Source organism: Cavia porcellus, unplaced genomic scaffold (assembly GCF_034190915.1).
Source record: "Cavia porcellus strain 051 isolate PalLab524CR breed Dunkin Hartley unplaced genomic scaffold, mCavPor4.1 scaffold_11, whole genome shotgun sequence".
NCBI classification, from domain to species: domain Eukaryota; kingdom Metazoa; phylum Chordata; class Mammalia; order Rodentia; family Caviidae; genus Cavia; species Cavia porcellus.
In genome coordinates, this window is record NW_026947494.1 from 47,101,627 (window position 1) to 47,119,943 (window position 18,317).

The window sequence follows — 18,317 nt, forward strand, 5'->3', positions numbered from 1 at the left end:
ACATTTAAATTCCAGAACCTCCATTCTACTGGTTTGTCCAATGCAGTGAAGTTTAAAGCTGATTCAGGTCATTCCTTCTTTGCTTTCCTGCAAACAGACTTCCATTCTCTTTTGTACTCTGCCTCCCAATAATAAATTTACCTCGTGCCAAGGCAGAGATCATTGTTGGACAATCAACGTTCATTCTTAGGCGGAGAGGGCTGCGTGTAGACAGGTGCACAGGATAGAAAGAGTCATACATATCAATCAACCCACAGGAAACGGCAAGCGTAACAAAAGTACAGCTCGGAGATTTCAAAACCGTGTTATGAACTAGTCTAGAAGTGTGATTGTGTAAGAAATGGCTCTATGTTAAAGAAAGGACAGGATAACTTAATAGAGGTCTCCCGTCTCATTTCCTGGCTGTGCTTCTGGGCTTTGGTGATGAATGTGTTCATTTTATGTGACTCGCTCTGGGTAAATAACCCAGCGCCCTGTGAGCGCCCCCGCCCCCGCCCGGGCCGGCAGGGACGGCGAGGCGCGCTCCGAGGCGGCTGCGGGAAGGTGCGGGGAGGGGCAGCCGGCGCGGTCTGCCCGGCGCTTCCTCGGAGACTCGCAGCCCTGTCTCTGCAGCTGCCACTTGCAGAGTCCGCACTTCCCTCCCCAGGAAAGGAGCCGGCCCTCCAGTTCAGGGGTCCTTCCACCACCCGCCTTTCTCTCTCCGCCCGCCGCCGCCGCCACCCCGTCTTCCATTGTGCTGTGTCTTTGCGCTTTAGCTCTGCTTCCCGCCTTAGCCCTTACCCTCGTCGGGAGCAAGATTAACTTGAGAATTTGTGAACCTCGAGTTGCAATGGAGCTGTACGGCAAGGTAAGCAGCCGCGAGCTTCTCAGCGTGTCCAGCGAAAAACCTCGCTTTCGCGGACTTCGGGCCGAGTGTGCCTGTCTGTGCCTGTGTGTGTATGTGCGTGTGTCCCTGTGTGTGTGCGTGTGCCCCTGTATGTGTGGACGCGCGCATCTTTTCGGTGCAGTATGTAGATAAACTTTTCTTCCACGCGAGCTCCTCAGCGTCCTTTTCTCCCTTGTTTGTTGAATAAGATTGAAAATTACCCCATTCAGCCTATGAAAATGTGTAAACTTTCCGGAATCCGGGTGGAGAGGGGTGAAAGGGGAGAGTCTCAGAACGCTTCGCGTGTATTGGAAATAAGCACGAAGTATTATTGCCTTTCCTATCCAGGGAAGCACGGTCTGGCTCCCGAAGGGACAATTAACTAAGAAAAGTCTCCAGCTGGGACAAATCGGGGTCACTTTCGCCGGTGCCTGGCGAGGAAACCGATACGCGAGGCTGAGAGCAGTAATAATAGCTAGGAGCGATTCGAAAGGCAGCGGAGGGAGGCTCCGCGGCCCGCTGCCCGTGCGGGAGAGAGCTGTTCTGGGCGTTCTTGCTGGGAGATGTAGTTCTCTGTGTTCCCGTGTTTATGGAAGCCCTGCAAAAATGGACTACGACTCCCAGGAGCGCAGGGGGCTGCCGGCTAATACGCGTGCGCAGTGCCAGGAGGGGACAGCTCCGGTGCTGATGTTGGAGCCGGTTAGAGAAACCCAAGAGTGCAGTGTGGACCCAGCAACGCGCCGGCTGCACGCTTGACAAGGAGCGCGGGCCAGCGCTGTCCTAGCCAGAGAGAAAGAACATTTGCCTACAATGAGACACGAAGCGCCCATGCAGGTGGGTCAGTACAGAAAGAGTAACCTCGGGAGGAATTCAGAGAGATGCTTTTCTCCTAGATCCGGAGCACAAACTGCCCTACCTAAGGGGAGGTCTATGCAGCCACTCTTGGAGAGGTGGCTGTGTTCTTCTGGGGTCAGAGTTGGGTCCTCCACATTCCCTGGGGTTGTGATTGGGGAGGTCTGAATAAGGGGTAGGGCTGTTCGGGTATGAGAGTGTCTACCTAAAACGAAAACCGGAGCAAACAAAAGTCAAGGCAGCGTGCAACCTCCTGGTGGCATTGCTCGTCCCTCTTTGCTTCCCAGGTTTGCGACTTAAATTCTCAGGGATTTAAGGCAGATCAGTGAGGTTCGGAGTTGAGAAATCTTCATCAGCATCTAGGTAAGAGGGAATTCTGCTTGATGGACACATTAAGAAAAGGGAAGCCAATGTAGTAGTCCCCAAAGTCCTCTTTTTTTCTAGTGTCCCAGTATCAGCAGAAAATAGAAATCACAGTAAGACTCGGTTGACCCGAGCCATGGCAGCCCTTTATCAATGCCCACATAGCTGGTTCACTCATCCCTGAGACTCTGACCCCAGCTTTCCTATGTGAGGTGCTTGCTTATTTATTGTATTTATTTGGATTCCCCATTTAAGCAACACTGTGGGATTTGCTTCCTCGAGGAATACAAAAGACTCTGGTACAAAGGTGCCTGTACTTAAGCGTCTGGTTTAAGTTTGTTTTCAAGTAAAAATGAGTACAGTTCTCTTTTCTATATGTGGACAGTTAACGCTAAACAGCGTTAACTGCGTTCTTTAACCAAGCAAAGTGCTCCCATTGCGTAACAGAAAGGCATTTTATGAATGGGTTGAGTGAATAGAACACAGCATTTTCGATATGTCAGTTCTTAACCCACCTCTGCTTATAAACCCAGCAACGTAAATATTTGACATTAATCCAGGTTTTAAGTTTTCCATGGATCCTTCATAAATCAGGAACTTCAAACATCTGCTTTGATTTACTTTTAATTTATTTTATGGGTTATGTATATTAAAGTACCAGGAATGGATTGTGAGATGAAACATCTATAGAATGTAATTGTTTGTTGAGGGATTATGTAATACAAACCCTCAAATTACCGTAAGAGTTATTGAAAATTTGATTTATTCCAGGGAACAGTGGCCCTATTGTGTGTCTTCTAATACCTCTGTTTGAGACTTAGCTTTTCATTACAGACCTGACATGAAAACATCTGGACAGATAATAAAGGTGCAAGCTGTTCCACTTAAGACATGTGGGTTAATGATAATTTCCCATTACTGGAGGTATTGCCAAGATCCAACTGACTAAATTAATCATATTTGATTATAAGTAAACATTGACAGGCTATTTAAAAGTGGGTTGTTATACTTCATTACATATATGTGTACCAGAATATCATGTTGTACATCCTGAATTTACATAGCAAGAAGAGTCCTAGAATTAAAAAGAAAAACAAAACAAAAAGAATAAAGTAGATTGTTAGTATTTAAACCTGATGCAAAAAATGTTCTAGCTGATCTCTGTGAAAATAAATTATTAGGCAATTAAATACATTGTATATTGATCTTATTTTCTTATAAATGTTGCTGTTCAGAAGGGTCATTGGATGTTACAGAACTTTATGAAGTTAACAGTTTAGGAAATAAATATTTCAAATTGTCTCCCTTGTCTACAACTAGATAATAGACACTATACTGGTCTATTTTTATCAGAAGTTTTAACAAATTAATATAAAAATTAGATAAAATGAAATTAATTTGCTTGTGAATATTTTACTTACAGTGAACTTTATTCATTGGAATTGATTTTCGACATTTAAAAATCTAAGCTCTCAAATGCTATCATGCAGGACACCTATGTTATAAAAATTCAAAGATTTTTAAAGTATAGTTAATTGAACAACACATTTGGTTCATTTTAACTAACAAATGCTATTATGTTAACTGCTTTCCATTACTATCAGATTGTTAAAATATTTAATAATTGGAATAATAAAAACTACAAGCATGATTTAAATTTATTTAAATCAGAATTAATGTATCAGCACTCATATTCTTCTAAATGTAGGCATATTTTAAGTGACTTTGAAGGGTAAAATTACAACAAGAAAAATACTTAAAATTCTTTTTTTTTTAATTTAAAAAATGAACAATATTGTCAATTGGAAAACAAATATGTTTACTTAGGCTTTAAAAGTCACAAGCAAAATCTAATTTTCTTTTCCTTAGAAATTCTTTTCTCCCTTTGAAAAAAATCAGTTCATTTTTTCGTGGGAAATAAAATGGAGTTCTTAGTTTATTGGATACTTTTCCAATTTAAAATTGTTTTCTTAGAGAAATACTTCAAAATAATTTTATATATATATATATCCTTTAAAAAGTATCTGATGTACCTGTATTAATAGTTTGGTGTTATAGTCAAAGTATTTGTTTTTGATAGGTGCATATTGTCTGAAAAATATTTTTCTCTAAATTGGCAGATGTGAGGGGTGATTTATAGTGACTACTGAAATAATATATAACAATCGTCTATGTTTACTTCATAACTAATAATCAGCAACAGCATTTCATAAGAATTCAAGTGATGAGTTTAGAATCAGTGCAGGAGATGGTCATTTGTGTCTTCTCATTTAGTCTATACAAAGTCTGAGGGCCAAATGACGTAGGGAATAGCAATGCCCATGATTTGAAGGGAAGATTTTGGTAAGCAAATTGTCATTTGATTCAAGAGGCTGATTGAATAAATTCATTTATATTGTCTGTGCCAAGCACTGAGCTTTGCATTTAGGTGTGTGTGTGTGTGTGTGTGTGTGTGTGTGTGTGTGTGTGTATTGTTTGTATAACACAATTATATATATATGATTATACAGTATGTATATGGATAAAAATATTTATAGATATTTTAAAAATCTCACAAATACTGCCTAATTATAAACAAGATAACTAGACCTTATTAGGATTAAATAACTTTTTCAATACAGAAGAATCAACATTCTGCCAGATTTCTCTGTCTAAAAGCTCATATTTTTTCCTCCACTATTTTGGGTTCCCAATAAGAAATAAATGGGAGGTATAAACAATGAGACCACTATTGATAAATGTGATTCACTTACTTGATTCACAAGAAAGAAAGATATATCAATCTTGTCTTCTCTTTATAAAAGAAGCATGTATAAGCTAAACTAAACATTTTGAGAAGGACTAACATGTAATGATGTTTGCTACTTTGCACAGTGGTGCATGCCTATAATCTCAGCACAAAGGGAGACTGAGGAATGACTACTGAAAATTTGAGTTGAGCCTGAGCAATTTAGCACTTGGGCAACATCTTGTCTCCATATGTAAATAAAAAATAAGTAGACAGATAGATAGATAATTTTTCTCTCTCCTGGACTTGTAATTTCTTATACTTCATTTACTGTCTTATATGACCCAAGGAGAATCCATTGTTCCTGTCTAAAATGCTTACTCTTCAATTTTGTTATCACAAGCTTTCTAGATCATCTCACAAATATGGAGTTTAGGAAATTTCCAACAAAAACTATTTACCCAAAGCAAGTAGAAAAGTTCCAAAGAAAGACTGGTTAAATTAAGGAGGATTTAGGAAAGAATATAATGCAGAGTGATGATGAACTTGAAAACTGTTAGTGAGATATTATGTGTAGCCATGCTGTACACAAAACCAAACCAAATTGCAATTAATTAACATCTAAGCACCACTGTTTCTTTGGCTTTGGAAAGTATATGGCACTATTCCACTTCACTGTTGTTGAGTTTTTGACATTATACATCCTCCACAACCATCCCTCTATCTTTTTGTTAAATAGACATTTAGTCTTCACTCTTTGCAGAAATGGTTGGCACTGGAGAAATGAGAAATTTTCTCTACTCCGTTGGTATCCACCTCATTTCTATGAAGTAAAGTAAAGGTTATCAAGGGGGAATTAATCTATAGGACAAATTAATTTTGTGCTATAAGAATAGGTTTCCATTTCCACTCCTTTCAGTCCATGAAGTAGTGGATTTATCACGATTTTCTACCGTCAGAGTAAGCTTGTATTTGGACAAGAAATTCCTCTCTTGCCATACCAATAAATAAATAAAGATGAAAGCAAGAATTGTGCGCACTCTAGAAAGTTTCATAAAGCTAATTAATATATCTGTCATCTTACCAATTTGTCATGTTTTGTGGTGAAAATATTAAAGCCTATTTTAGCAAATTTTGCATTGCATTAGTACATTATTAACTATAGAATTGTACAGTGCAATAAATCACTGAAACTCACTCTCTCTAACTAAGCTTTATACTCTTGATCAGTATTTTTCTTTTTTCTACTTTTCTCTGCACTAGACTCTGGTAATTACTTTACTACTCTTGGTTTCTATGAGTTTGACTTTTTAGATTTTTCACCTGAGTGAGATCACACAGTATTTGTCTTTCTGTGCATGGCTTATTTCACTTGGACTGAAATCTTCCAGTTCCATTCAGGCTGTTACAAATGATAGAATTTTTTTTTTCTATGTTAAGGCTGTATGGTATTTTGTTGTACATATATTGCACATTTTCTTTTTTAGTCCATCAGTTTATGGACACTTAAATTGCTCCTGTATCTTAACTAGTATGAATAATGCTGAAGTGAACATAGGAGTATCTTGGTGACATTCCAGTTTTAATTGATTTGGATATATACCTAAGCTATAGTTTTGACCTGGGCTGTGCTCTAAAGCACTTTCTTTTCCTCTCTTTTGTACAATGACAATTACACATTTTGGGTTTTGTTGCTCCCACAGTTCTTATTACTTTTTTGGAAGGAGTAGAACCAAATGTGACATAACAGAACAGAGTCAGTCAAATCAAAAGGGTGGACATAATAGATAATGTAAAAGCATAATACAAGGTGATCAACAATGGTTACCATAATGCCTCCCGCTATCTCTAATAGAATTGCCTACATCATCAGTCATAATAAAATTGAACAAAACAGTAAAGAACAAAACCAACAAAACCAAAACATTGGAGACATTATAGGTCTTCAAAAGCAGATAATAGTCAACCAGAATGGGCGTCATAGTGAATCCCACTATCTTCACAGCTGTTGCCTAAACTTTCGAACCTGGTGCTATCAAGCAAAACAGAATAGAGGGACATCAGTCAAAACAAGATGGTGAGAGCAATACAGGGCTTTAAATCAAGATAATGGAAAGTCAAAGTGGGTTACTATAATAAGTCCTGCTATTTTAAAATTTATTTTTCCCTTAATTAAAAGGCTAAAAATAAAAAAGTAAATAATAAAATGGAGATTGAGATAAAAGAGGGCATAACAGCAAAACAGCGCAGATCAAAACATAACCATTTAAGCAAAATAGTATTTCACCACAAGATAATCCCGACATAAAAGTAGTTACCATATTGTCTCTTTCCTTGAAATCTTTGAGTATAACTTCGTATACTGTAGCATCAAATATATCAAAACAATGTAAACCCATTTAAGAGAATGACAGTATTACAGGGTATTTAGAATCAACTAACAGAAAATGAACAATGGTTTCTGTATAATCTCCTTGTCTATAAAAGTTTTTGCTTATACTATCATACATAATAAAATCCAATAAGATACAACCTGTTTAGACAAATGGAGACAGAAGAACAAAAGCTTGATGAGACTTCAAAACAAGATGATACTAAATCAGTATTACCAATTAAGATGTCATTTTCTCCAAAATAGCTGTTCCTATTATCCAATCTTCTCTGCCTCATTTCTGTTGAGCTCTTTTTCTGTCATTAGTTGTCAGTTTGTCTTCTTTATTTTGTTTTCTGCTCCATTCATTGTGGCCTCTCTGCCACTATTTCTGGATTCTTTGTATTTTTCTTTTTTAGAATATCCTGCAGTATTCTCTGTAGAGTTGAATTGGTGGTTCCATATTCCCCTAATTCCTCTTTATCCTGGAAGCACCTTGTTTTTCCATCAATTTCCAGGGATAGTTGTGCAGGATATATCAATCTTGGCTGGAGATTATTATCTTTCAAAGCTTGAATTATTTCCCCCCACGCTCTTCATGATTTGATGGTTTGTGCAGAGAAATCTGCTGTAATTCTGATGGGTGTTCCCTTGTAAGTGGTCTGTTTTTTGTCTCTGACAGCTTTTAATATTCTGTTCTTGTATTGAATTTCTGGAATTTTTATTATTATATGCCTGGGTGTTGCTCTGTTTGGGTTGTAGGTGGCTGGGGTCCTGTATGCTTCATACAACTAAGTATCTTTACCTTTTGCTAAATTAGGAAAATTATCCTGGATTATTTCTGTGAGTAGCTTTTGTAGTTCATTTGTGTCCCTACTTCTTCTCTTATGTTCTTAATTCTTAAGTTATGGATCCTCTTATCATCTTCTAGTCTTTGTATTATTGCTGTTTGTTTCTTTGTTACTTTTAAGAAGTTTTTCATTTCATTCTCCCATATTACAAATCTGCCCTCCAGTTCAGATAGTCTGTCCTTAGTTTCTTTCAAGCTGTTATGCCAGTTTTTGATAGAGTTTTTAGTTTCCTGGTAGTCTCTTTGAACCTGCTTCACGTATTCTATGCTTTTTCTATTTTCTCTATCAAACAATTCTCCCCTCTTTTTCTGTTCTTCCATCCCACCATGTGTTTTTTCTTGGGTGGTGCTTAGCATTTCTCTAACTATTCTGCTTATGTCTAGCGTCAGGTCATTAATAACTTCATTCCTGAACTTGTCTATGAGGCTCTGGAGATAGCACTTTATATTTATTGGTGCTGTGTCTGCTATTGCCTCTTTCTCAGGATTGGGGGCCGAGGAGCCTTTCTTGTTGCTGCCTCTTCCCATACTCTTTGTTCCTTATATATGCAAGCATATATAGGATGCCCAGCTTCCTTCCCTGTAGGCCACAGTCTGATTGAATTGTGCCAGCTAGGTGTTCCCACCCACTGCAGCACACCAGGAAGTTGCAGACCAGGCAGCCTATGTGGGGCCCGCCCCTCCAGGTCAATCTACCTTCCGGCACTGGGACCTGGGTTGTGCTAGCCTACTGGGTCTCAGCCAGCAGCATCACGCAGGCTAGGCACTGCTCACCAATCCTGCTTGAGGGGGGGATATGTGACTGAAGTCACTGCAGCGCCGTGTTCCCGCAAGTCTGCCCGGTCCCAGAATGTCCTCTGTTGGAGTCTCCTAGACCGTGGAAGAGTCCCAGTTTCTCTCACTCACCGCAGGTCAATGCACAGCTCCCCGCCCGTCCTGCTTTCAACTCCGTTCACTGATTCCCACTATCAGAGCTTTCACTCGTCTCTCTCCCTGCTGAGCGGATGGAGACGCAACAGCGGTGGCGGGAAACCCAAATTGCAGCTTCCAATGGCGCGGGCTCCAGTTTTCACACTGAGGCTTTTTTGTTCCTGTTATAGCAGCAGGATTGCATTCCCAGTAGGTTTCTCTCAGCCCAGTTCGTTCTTGGGTCAGCAGGGCATATTTCCACTTGCTTATGATTCCTTACTCTGCACCATTCCTGAGTTCTAAGCTGGGTCCACCTTGTTCTCCCAGAAGCTGCTTTCCAGCTTTTTGTCCATTGTAGGTGAGGGGCTTGTATGTCTTTTTACTGTTAAATATATTTAATCATCTAATTGCTCCTAATATATGTGTATAAATTTCTTCCTGTTTTGTGACTTGTATGTTCATATTTTACAGTGTCTTTTGATGAAATTTTTAAATAAAATCCAAATTATTTATAGGTTGGGTCTATATCTGGATTCTGTGCTTTTTTTGTGTTTGTCTTGCCTTTTGTTCTGAGACTTTACTACATTTATGTATTTTCTAGTACTTTTAAAAAGAATTTTTAGAAATTTCTGCATTAACAATTATATTGTATGCAAATTGACATAGTTAATTATTTCTTTCCAATGATGCCTTTTTTCCCCATACTTTATTTCACAGGTTAGAACACCTGGTACAATGTTTTGTTTCCAGTCTTAGTAGGGAAAGCTTTATCTCCTACCATTAAGTGTGAAGTTGGCTCTATAGGATTATTATACTGTTTTGGTACTGATATCTTCTATGAAATGAAAAAAAATTCTTTTCATTAATGATTTTCTAAAAGTATTTGATTTTAACATAAATGGTTATTGAATTTGTTGAATGTTTGTCCTGAGTCTAATATGATTCTGTGATTTATCAACTTTATCCTATTGAATTACATTGATTTATTTAATCTTAGATTCCTTAGATAACTTCTTCTTGGTCATTATGTATTATTATCTGTTCTTTGTATTTCTGAAGTACTATTATATTTTATTAAAATTTTTGCATTTAAATTTATGATGGATATTGAACTTTTAATGCTTTTAGGAATTTTTAATGGGCACTATAATCTTATAAAATAGGATAAGAATTATTTTTTGAAAATTTTTATTATATTGATGCATTTTATTTATAAAAGTATGTAATAGAGTTTATTAATGAAGCTAATGGACTCTGGAATTTTCTTTTTGGGATTTTTTTTGAGAAATTCATGTTGTTTGACACACTTAACATCTATCTATCTATCTGTCTATCTATCTATCTATCTATCTATCTATCTATCTATTTATCAGTCTATCTAATCTTTCTATTCCCTTTTTGTTGTAGTCAGAGTTTACAGGAGAATAGATTTCATACAAGATGTAATTTTTAGAATAATTAGAATAATTATTTTATAGGATTAATAATTTATAGGATTATTTTATAACATCAACCAATGAGTCAAATGCAGAAAAGTGCCAGAAATCTGTCCACAAACTAGAGACTGAAATAATACAGCTGAGGGCCTGAATCCCAAGGCGATATCATGCATGAGTCCAGCTGAAGACCTAAGCCCATGGCAATGTCCTGCATGAGTCCAGCTGGAGGCCTAGAACCCATGACAATGTGTCGTGCGAGTCTGTATCAAGGATTTGCACTGGGAAGGCCCAAAGGTCAGCAGAGGAAGCTAGAAAGTCTGTGCCAGCAGGCTGAGGAATCTGTATAGGAACCAGGAAGCAACACTCAAGGGAAGGACCACAGCTACCCCAAAGAGAACCATAGCCATCTTCAGCATCAGTGAGGACCTGAGCTCCTTCGATGATGAGAGCATCTGAATTCATATCAAGAAAACTGGCATGACAGTCTTCTCCAGGAGACCCAACAGCACACCATCTTCCCCTCTAGTTCTCTTTTTATGTTGTTAATAACAATCTCAGGTGGGCCTTCCCAGCCCAGCACTATGCTGATTCAATGCAGCTGAGGGTTAGAAATTGACCATTAGTTAATTCACCACACTTTTGTATATAGCAGTAAGCAGGATGTTCCCACAGAGACTTTCAAGGTTTAACCCTGGAACAGTGAATAAATTTTGTTATATAACAAAAGGAAATTGGCAGATGTAATATATATTATGGAATTTAAAATGAGATAAACCTAGATTATCAAAATGGTCCAGTTCAATCACATGATCTCATAAAAGCAGATTATTTCCTTTGGGTGGATTCAGCCACATAGCAGAAAATATCAGTTTCAAGACTTGAGAAGGATGCTTGACTTGGAGATGATAATGCTCTAAGAAACAGTCTTGCAGCCATAAGTAATTAAATTATGCCAACAACCTCAACTGAGGCTCCAGACAAGAACAATTTAGGCCAGCCAACACATCACTTGTGGACTAGTAAAGAACCTAGCTACATTCCACTATGTCCAGACTTCTGATTCAACAAATAATAAACAAACATTATGACAACCATAGAAAAATAAATATGCACTTCTGAAATTTTCTTGTATTGTGAGTTTGCTTAGGTAGGTTGTTCTTTTTACTTACATTTTAAATTGATTAATATAAAATTGTACAAAATACGTTCATTATCCTCTTAATTCCTCTAAGATCTGTAACTAATCTCCTATTTTGTTCTTTTTACTGATAATTTAAGTTTTATTTCTCAGTTTGCCATCTTGTTAGATTCTTTTCAATATTATTAACCTTTTTACATAACAGACTTTTGCTTTTATATTGTTTATTATATATTTTATGGCTTTGCTTTTTATATTTAGAATTTTATCTAGGTTTCTAAGAGAAATTTAGATTGCTGCTTTAAATATTTCTTTTTATCTAATAGTATAAACACTTAAAATGATAAATCACCCTACTGCATTAGCTGGCTCATAAATTTCTTAATATAGTTTTTAGTTATATATCACTTCAAAGCATTTTCTCATTTCCTTGAAATATTTGTATTTAATCTATGGATTTCCAAGTATATTTAATTTCCAAATACTTGAGTACTTTCTAGTATTGCACTTTATTGATATTGATGTTTAATTAAATTTTATTGCTCCAAAGAACATGTTTTTTCTTCAGATTTCTTAGCCTTGTTTTTAAGTCAGGATGTGGTCAAATGTTATGAGCATTCATGTGTATTAATGTGGGTTACCATTGTGAGGTATACCAATGGCCAATAAATATCCAATAGGTCCTGATATTGTGTAGTATTGCTAAAATATTCTGTGTCTTTATTAATTTTTTTGCCTAACCATTACTGAGATACAGAATTTCAAATCTCTGTTATTATCAATTTTAGTTTAGTCAATCAGTTACTGAGAAAGAAGTTTTCAAATCTCCTACTATAATTCCAACTTTTCTGTTTTTACTTTTGATTCTTTGGATTTTTCCTTCATGTATTTTTGAGGCTCTCTTAGTAGTTACACACATACATGTGTTACTTTCTTTTTTATCTTATAGAAGAATTTTCCTTTTTATCATTGTGAAATGTCTTTCTTAATTCCAGGTTATATTTTTTGTCTTAAAAATTTGTTTAGACTGATATTAATATGCACACCTCTTGATCTCTTAACAGTATTTTCATGGAACAGTATACATGTATTTTCATATTTTTACATATATCTTTTATGTATCTTAATATTTTAAATATGAGTAAAAATACCCCAGGCCAATGTACAGTTGGGTTTGGATCTTTATCTAGTGTGGAAGATCTTTGTCTTTTAATTGGAATTATAGTCTATTTTCATTTGTTACAATAACTGATGTGGTTAGATTTAAATCTATCATTCTACTATTTGTTTCATAATTATCTTACTTTTGTCTTCCTTTTTTTGTGCTTTTCTCCTCTCTTCACTTTGCTTAAATACTTTTAAGTGTTTTATTCCTCTGTTCACTTTTTTGAATCAACATTTACCTTTTAGTGTTTATGCAAAGGAATACAATAATAATTACTGACTTATGTAGTCTAGACAGTGTATTATTTCATATAAAATATATTGACTTTGCTATAATATAATTTCATGTAGCTCATCCTTTGTGTAGTTGTCATATATATTACATATCATTCATTATGTTCTATGATCTTAGCTTTAAACAATAATAGTCAACATTATGCATATATCACATATATATATGTATATATTACATATGTGTATAATAAACATAAAGAAAAATATAAAAATAAACCGAGCCTCAGTAACTTGTGAAACAATATCAGAACTAATACACATGATTTGACATCTCAAAGAAAAGAAAGGCACAATAGAATGGAAAACATATGTATATGTGTTTGCCTACTTTCTGTTTGTCATTTCTGATGCTCATACTGTTAGTCTGCATTACTAATTAGTATAATTTTTCATCTTGAACTACTTTCTTTAACTTTTCCTGTAGTATATTATCTTCTGGCAGCACATTTTCAATTTTTATTTATCTGATAATGTTTTTTGCTTTGCCTTCAGTTTGAATTGAGAGGATTACTGCATGTAGATCTTTTTTAAATGTTTTCTTCCAGTACTTTAAATACACCTTTTCATTGTTTGCTGATCTCAATTATGATGAAGTTATCAGCTCTTCATATTCTGAACATTTTAAAAATTTATTGTAATAATATTGTAATTTTTATAATTTATTTTTCCTCTGTTTTCAGGATTTTCTATCTAAACATTGAACAGTTTGTCCATAATGAGCCTAGATGTGGTTTTATATATATTTAATAAGTTGGAGGGTTGAACTAGTATCTCAGACATGCAAATTTATGTTGTATACCAACTTTGAAAAATACTTAGTCACTGTATTTAAATGTATTCTTCTATCCCATTATTCTTCTCTTTTTCCTACTGAGATGTCAATTACATATTTACTAGTTCTGTTATTGTTCCGTGAGTTACTGAGATCTGTTCATTTTTTAAATTTTTCTTTATGTTTGTCTAATTGTTTGATTTCTGTTGATTTATCTTCAAGCTAGTAAATCTTTCTTCTGCTACCTGAAGTCCTTTGTTAAGTATATCAAAGGGCTGTTCATTTCAGTTATTGTGCTTTTTCTTTTAGGCTATTCATTGGCTCCTTTTACACTAGAAACACACTTTATTTTTGTAATTTGTTAAAATAAAACATTTTTAAATAATTACTTTCTTTTGCCAACTTATGTATTCCTAATAGTTTCAGTTCTATGAAAATGAAATGCCTTACCCAAGACCAGAATTTTTGAATTGGTTGAAAGTATCATGTCAGTTTTATTGAGGTCATAAATATTATTCTATCCACTCAATAACAAAAGCATTGGGTAACTGTCCTAGGCATTTTAGTGCCAACATTTTATTAAATGTGGAAAACTGAAAGCTTTCCCTCTTAAATGAGATTAAGATAAGGATGTCCACTATCACCATTGATGTTCAACATAGTACTGAAGACATTAGCAAGAGGAATTAGACAAGAAAAAGAAATCAAAGGGGTGTGTATGGGAAAGGAAGAAGTCAAATTATTATTTGCAGGTATTGTGATCCTATACATAGATGATCCAAAACCATTCACCAAACAATCCTCCTAGAATTAATAGACAAATTCGGCAATATAGCAGAATAAAATATCAACACACAGGAGTGTTCCTATATGCCAATAATGAACCCACTGAGAAAGAAAGTAGGAAAAAAATACTGTTCACAATAGCACCAAGAAAACCTAAATACTTAGGAATTGACCAAAGGAAGTGAAAGACTTGCACAATGAGAACTACAGTACTATGAAAACAGGAAATAAAAGAAAACATCAAAAAATGAAAAGATATTCCCTGCTTCTGGGTAAGCAAAACCAACATAGTCAAAATGGCCATACTGCCAAAATTGATATACAGATTTAATGTAATCTCAGTGAAAATACCAGCAACATTCATCAGATAACTGGAGAAAACCTTAAAATTCATATGGAACCTGAAGAGACTCAGAATTGCCAAAACAGTTCTTGGTATCAGAGCAAAGTGAAAGATATCACAATCCCAGATTTGAAGTTATATTACAAAGCTACAGTGATTAAAAACAGCATGGTACTGGCAAATAAACACAGTTATGAGGATCAATAGAACAAAACAGGATGCAGAAATAATTACAAGCACACTCAACTATTTGATCTTTGACAAAGGGGTTAAAAGCATATGCTGGAGGAATGATTGCCTCTTTAATATGTGGTGGTGTGAAAACTGGGTGTCCACATGTAGAAGATTGAATCTAGACCTGTATGTCTCACCATGTACTAAACTAAAATCATAATGTATCAAAAAGAAACTGTTAGAACAGAAACAATCTGCTGGAAGATAAAATAAGTAAAATGCTTGAAACTAAAGGTATAAGAATGGACTTTTGAACAGAATCTTGGTTACACAGAAAATAGTATTAAGAATCAACACAGGGATTGTATAAAATTAAAAAGCTTCTGCACAAGAAAATAAAAACCAACAGGGTTGAAAGACAACCTACAGAGTGGGAAAAAATTATTATTGTTTGGATGGAGAACCAACATCTAGAATATAAAAAAGCCCTCAAAAATTAGATCTTCCAAAATATAAAAGTGAACTGAATATACACTTCACAAAAGAAAAAGGACAAATGTCCAATGAACACATTGAAAAATGTTCAGCATTGCTGGCCACTAGAGAAAATGCAAATTAAAGTAACACTGAGATCCATCACACTCTAAAGAATTATTTGATATCACCAAGATATCAAACAATAACAAATGCAGGCAAGGCTCTGGTGAAGAAAACCTTCTAAGTAGTTGGTGGAAATGTAAACTAATACAACTGCTATGGAAATCAGTACGGAGAGTCCTCAAAAACAAATGTCACAAGTTCCATTCAACCCAATTATTCACCTTCTAGGTATCTTCCCAAAAGACTTAAAGACATCATACTATAGTGATACATGTATAATCATGTTTGCAGCAGCACAGTTCATAATAGCTAAATCTCAGAGAAGCAGTTTGTATGTCTATCAACAAATCAATTGATAAACAAAATGTGATACTTAAACCAATGGAGCACTGCTTTGCCATAAAAAGGATAAACTTGAGTCATTTGTAGGAAAGTAAATGTACCTTGAGATTGTAATATTGAGTGAAACAAATCAGAAACACAAGCTTATGTATTGCAAGATTTCTTTTTTATGAGAAAACCAAAATATAAATGAGAAGCAAAATAAAAGATGGATAATAATAAGTAGGGAGGTCTTTCTCAAACAGGAAAGAGATCAGCAGACGGAAGGAGGAGGGAGGGCAGAAGAAGGAAATGAATAAAAGTAACGTGTTACGTGCGCGGACCAACTCCTCACAAGGAATATAAATATTACGTAGTACAAACATGTATTAGTTTTCTTTATTTAATGATGAAAAGGAAAAAATAAAGAATAGTAAAATACGAGGTCAGTAGTTCCATGATGCATCTGATTGGATTGAGTATAATTCAGGGACTTTTTAAAAAGTCACTTTTTTTTTTGTACTGGGGATCGAACTCACGACCTTGCACTTGCCAGGCAGGCTCTTGTGCTGCTGAGCTAAACCCCTGGCAAAAGGTCACATTTTGTGTCTGCTGTACAGACCCTACATGGGGAAAGTCTAATACCATATCCATTTAGTTCCCATATGCTCAGCTTTTTTATCCCTTGGAAACCAAATCATAATTACACCTTAAAATTCCCTACACTACTTATTATTTTTGTGCTTCTCCTAGTTTAACTCCAGCCTCTTAATGGTTCATTTTTTAACTTCCTCACCCCCATCCCCCACCAGTAGCCCTGATTCATGCCTGGTTTTATCAACTAGAGAAACCTGCAAGCCAACACTGATGAATAGCTTATTTTCAAGTGCCGTAGCCTAAGGAGCCTTAATGAACTGGAGGAATGGATGTGTTAACTGTCAGCTGACAAATCATGACTCTTATGTGGCACTCCTCTGGTGTTGGAAATAAAAGAAGGCTTTCTTTTGAGTGGTTGATTTCTTGAACACCTGTCTGAATAGCAAGTCTGATGAAAAGGAATAGCACAAACAGTACACCTGTGGATGTGAATATTCTTTTATAAGTGTGCGTGGGCAGACTTGTTCTTTGTAGTAAATAGTAGTAGCAATGGCTTTTGAATGAAAAATAGGAATGGTTATAACTAGAAAATTATCTCTGTAAGTTATCCTAATTGAAAGGAATTGTAAAATCTGCAAATGTAAATACATAAACTACAAAGATACCAAGTTCTTCACAAGGGGTCTGGATAACTTTGTGTCTTAAATACATAGACAGTTAGGTCCTGCCCTACAGAATGCACTATATGTGTCCTTCCCTGATGAATGGAGAGAGCTCAAGATCCAAGAGAAATATTTATAAGAAAATTCTAAAGCTATTTTTCTAGGATTCACATGTTAAAATGTTTTAAATATAAAATATTTGTAATGTTTAAAGATAAAGTTTATTGGGAAAAATATTTCATTACTGAAATCAATGCTATTTTTCCCTTGCAGGAAACTTTACATTATTTTACTAGGTATTTTTAATATAGGTCTTCCTTATACCACATAGTTTTTGGTATGTCTATTGTGTTTCCTTATTCTTTTCCTCTCAGGAGGGGATATTCTTTCAAAAAAATAGTCATTATTTTGGGTTCACAATTTGATTGCTGGCCACTTTTTGCTATTGTTACTTTCTAATGGAGTGAAGGGAAGTAAATTACCTTTGTGGTCTTTAAAGTAAAAACTCCCACTGAAAAGTCAAGGTTACCTTCAGCAGAGTTAAGCAGAGCAGAGCTGCATATGGTCTGACAACATGATTACTGCTTCTTCCTGGGTCGTGTCTCCTCTTAGTCTGATAGAGTGCTGACAGTGAGTTCTGGCACCCATTCTCAGAACATTCTGGGTCTTATAGAGCAGAGGTCATTGATGAAACATATTTCTCAGAATCAGCTTGTTTAGACAAGCCAAGAGTTGTAGGGCATAGAGCCATCTCTGAAAAGTCAACATGATGGTAAGATCTGCTGTCATTCTGTCACTGGGAGGGACATCTCATGGACAGCAGTGAGTAGAGAACTTTGGGATCACATTTCCATGACCTTGTAGATCTTAGCCTAAATGTCAAATACTCAGTCTCCTCCCGTATAGAGTTTGAGATTAACAATCCTTACACATCCTCTGACCCTATGTGGAGGTTTATTAATCTAATGAATACCCAACCTGATTGGTCAAAAGAACTACAATATATGAGGAGCTTTAAAAATGACTGGGTTCTGGTCCCAACATGGAAATTACAATTTTGGAGAATTTAGGAGGAATTTTCCATGTCTG

At 35.8% G+C, this 18,317-nt stretch overlaps 1 protein-coding gene across 2 annotated transcripts in view; it reads left to right on the top strand.

Moving 5' to 3' along the window:
• Positions 1–524: 524 nt before the first annotated feature.
• Positions 525–18,317, top strand: part of Rab3c (RAB3C, member RAS oncogene family) — a 254,491-nt gene continuing 236,698 nt past the window's right edge. Inside the window, exon 1 of one of the 2 annotated variants that reach the window (XM_063258204.1) lies at positions 525–847. In XM_063258204.1, the coding sequence (XP_063114274.1) occupies positions 830–847 (18 nt within the window). In that variant the 5' untranslated portion in view covers positions 525–829. Of the gene's footprint in view, positions 848–1,505; positions 1,700–18,317 lie in introns of those variants that run through there. The other variant, XM_013152905.3, reaches the window with a different exon arrangement.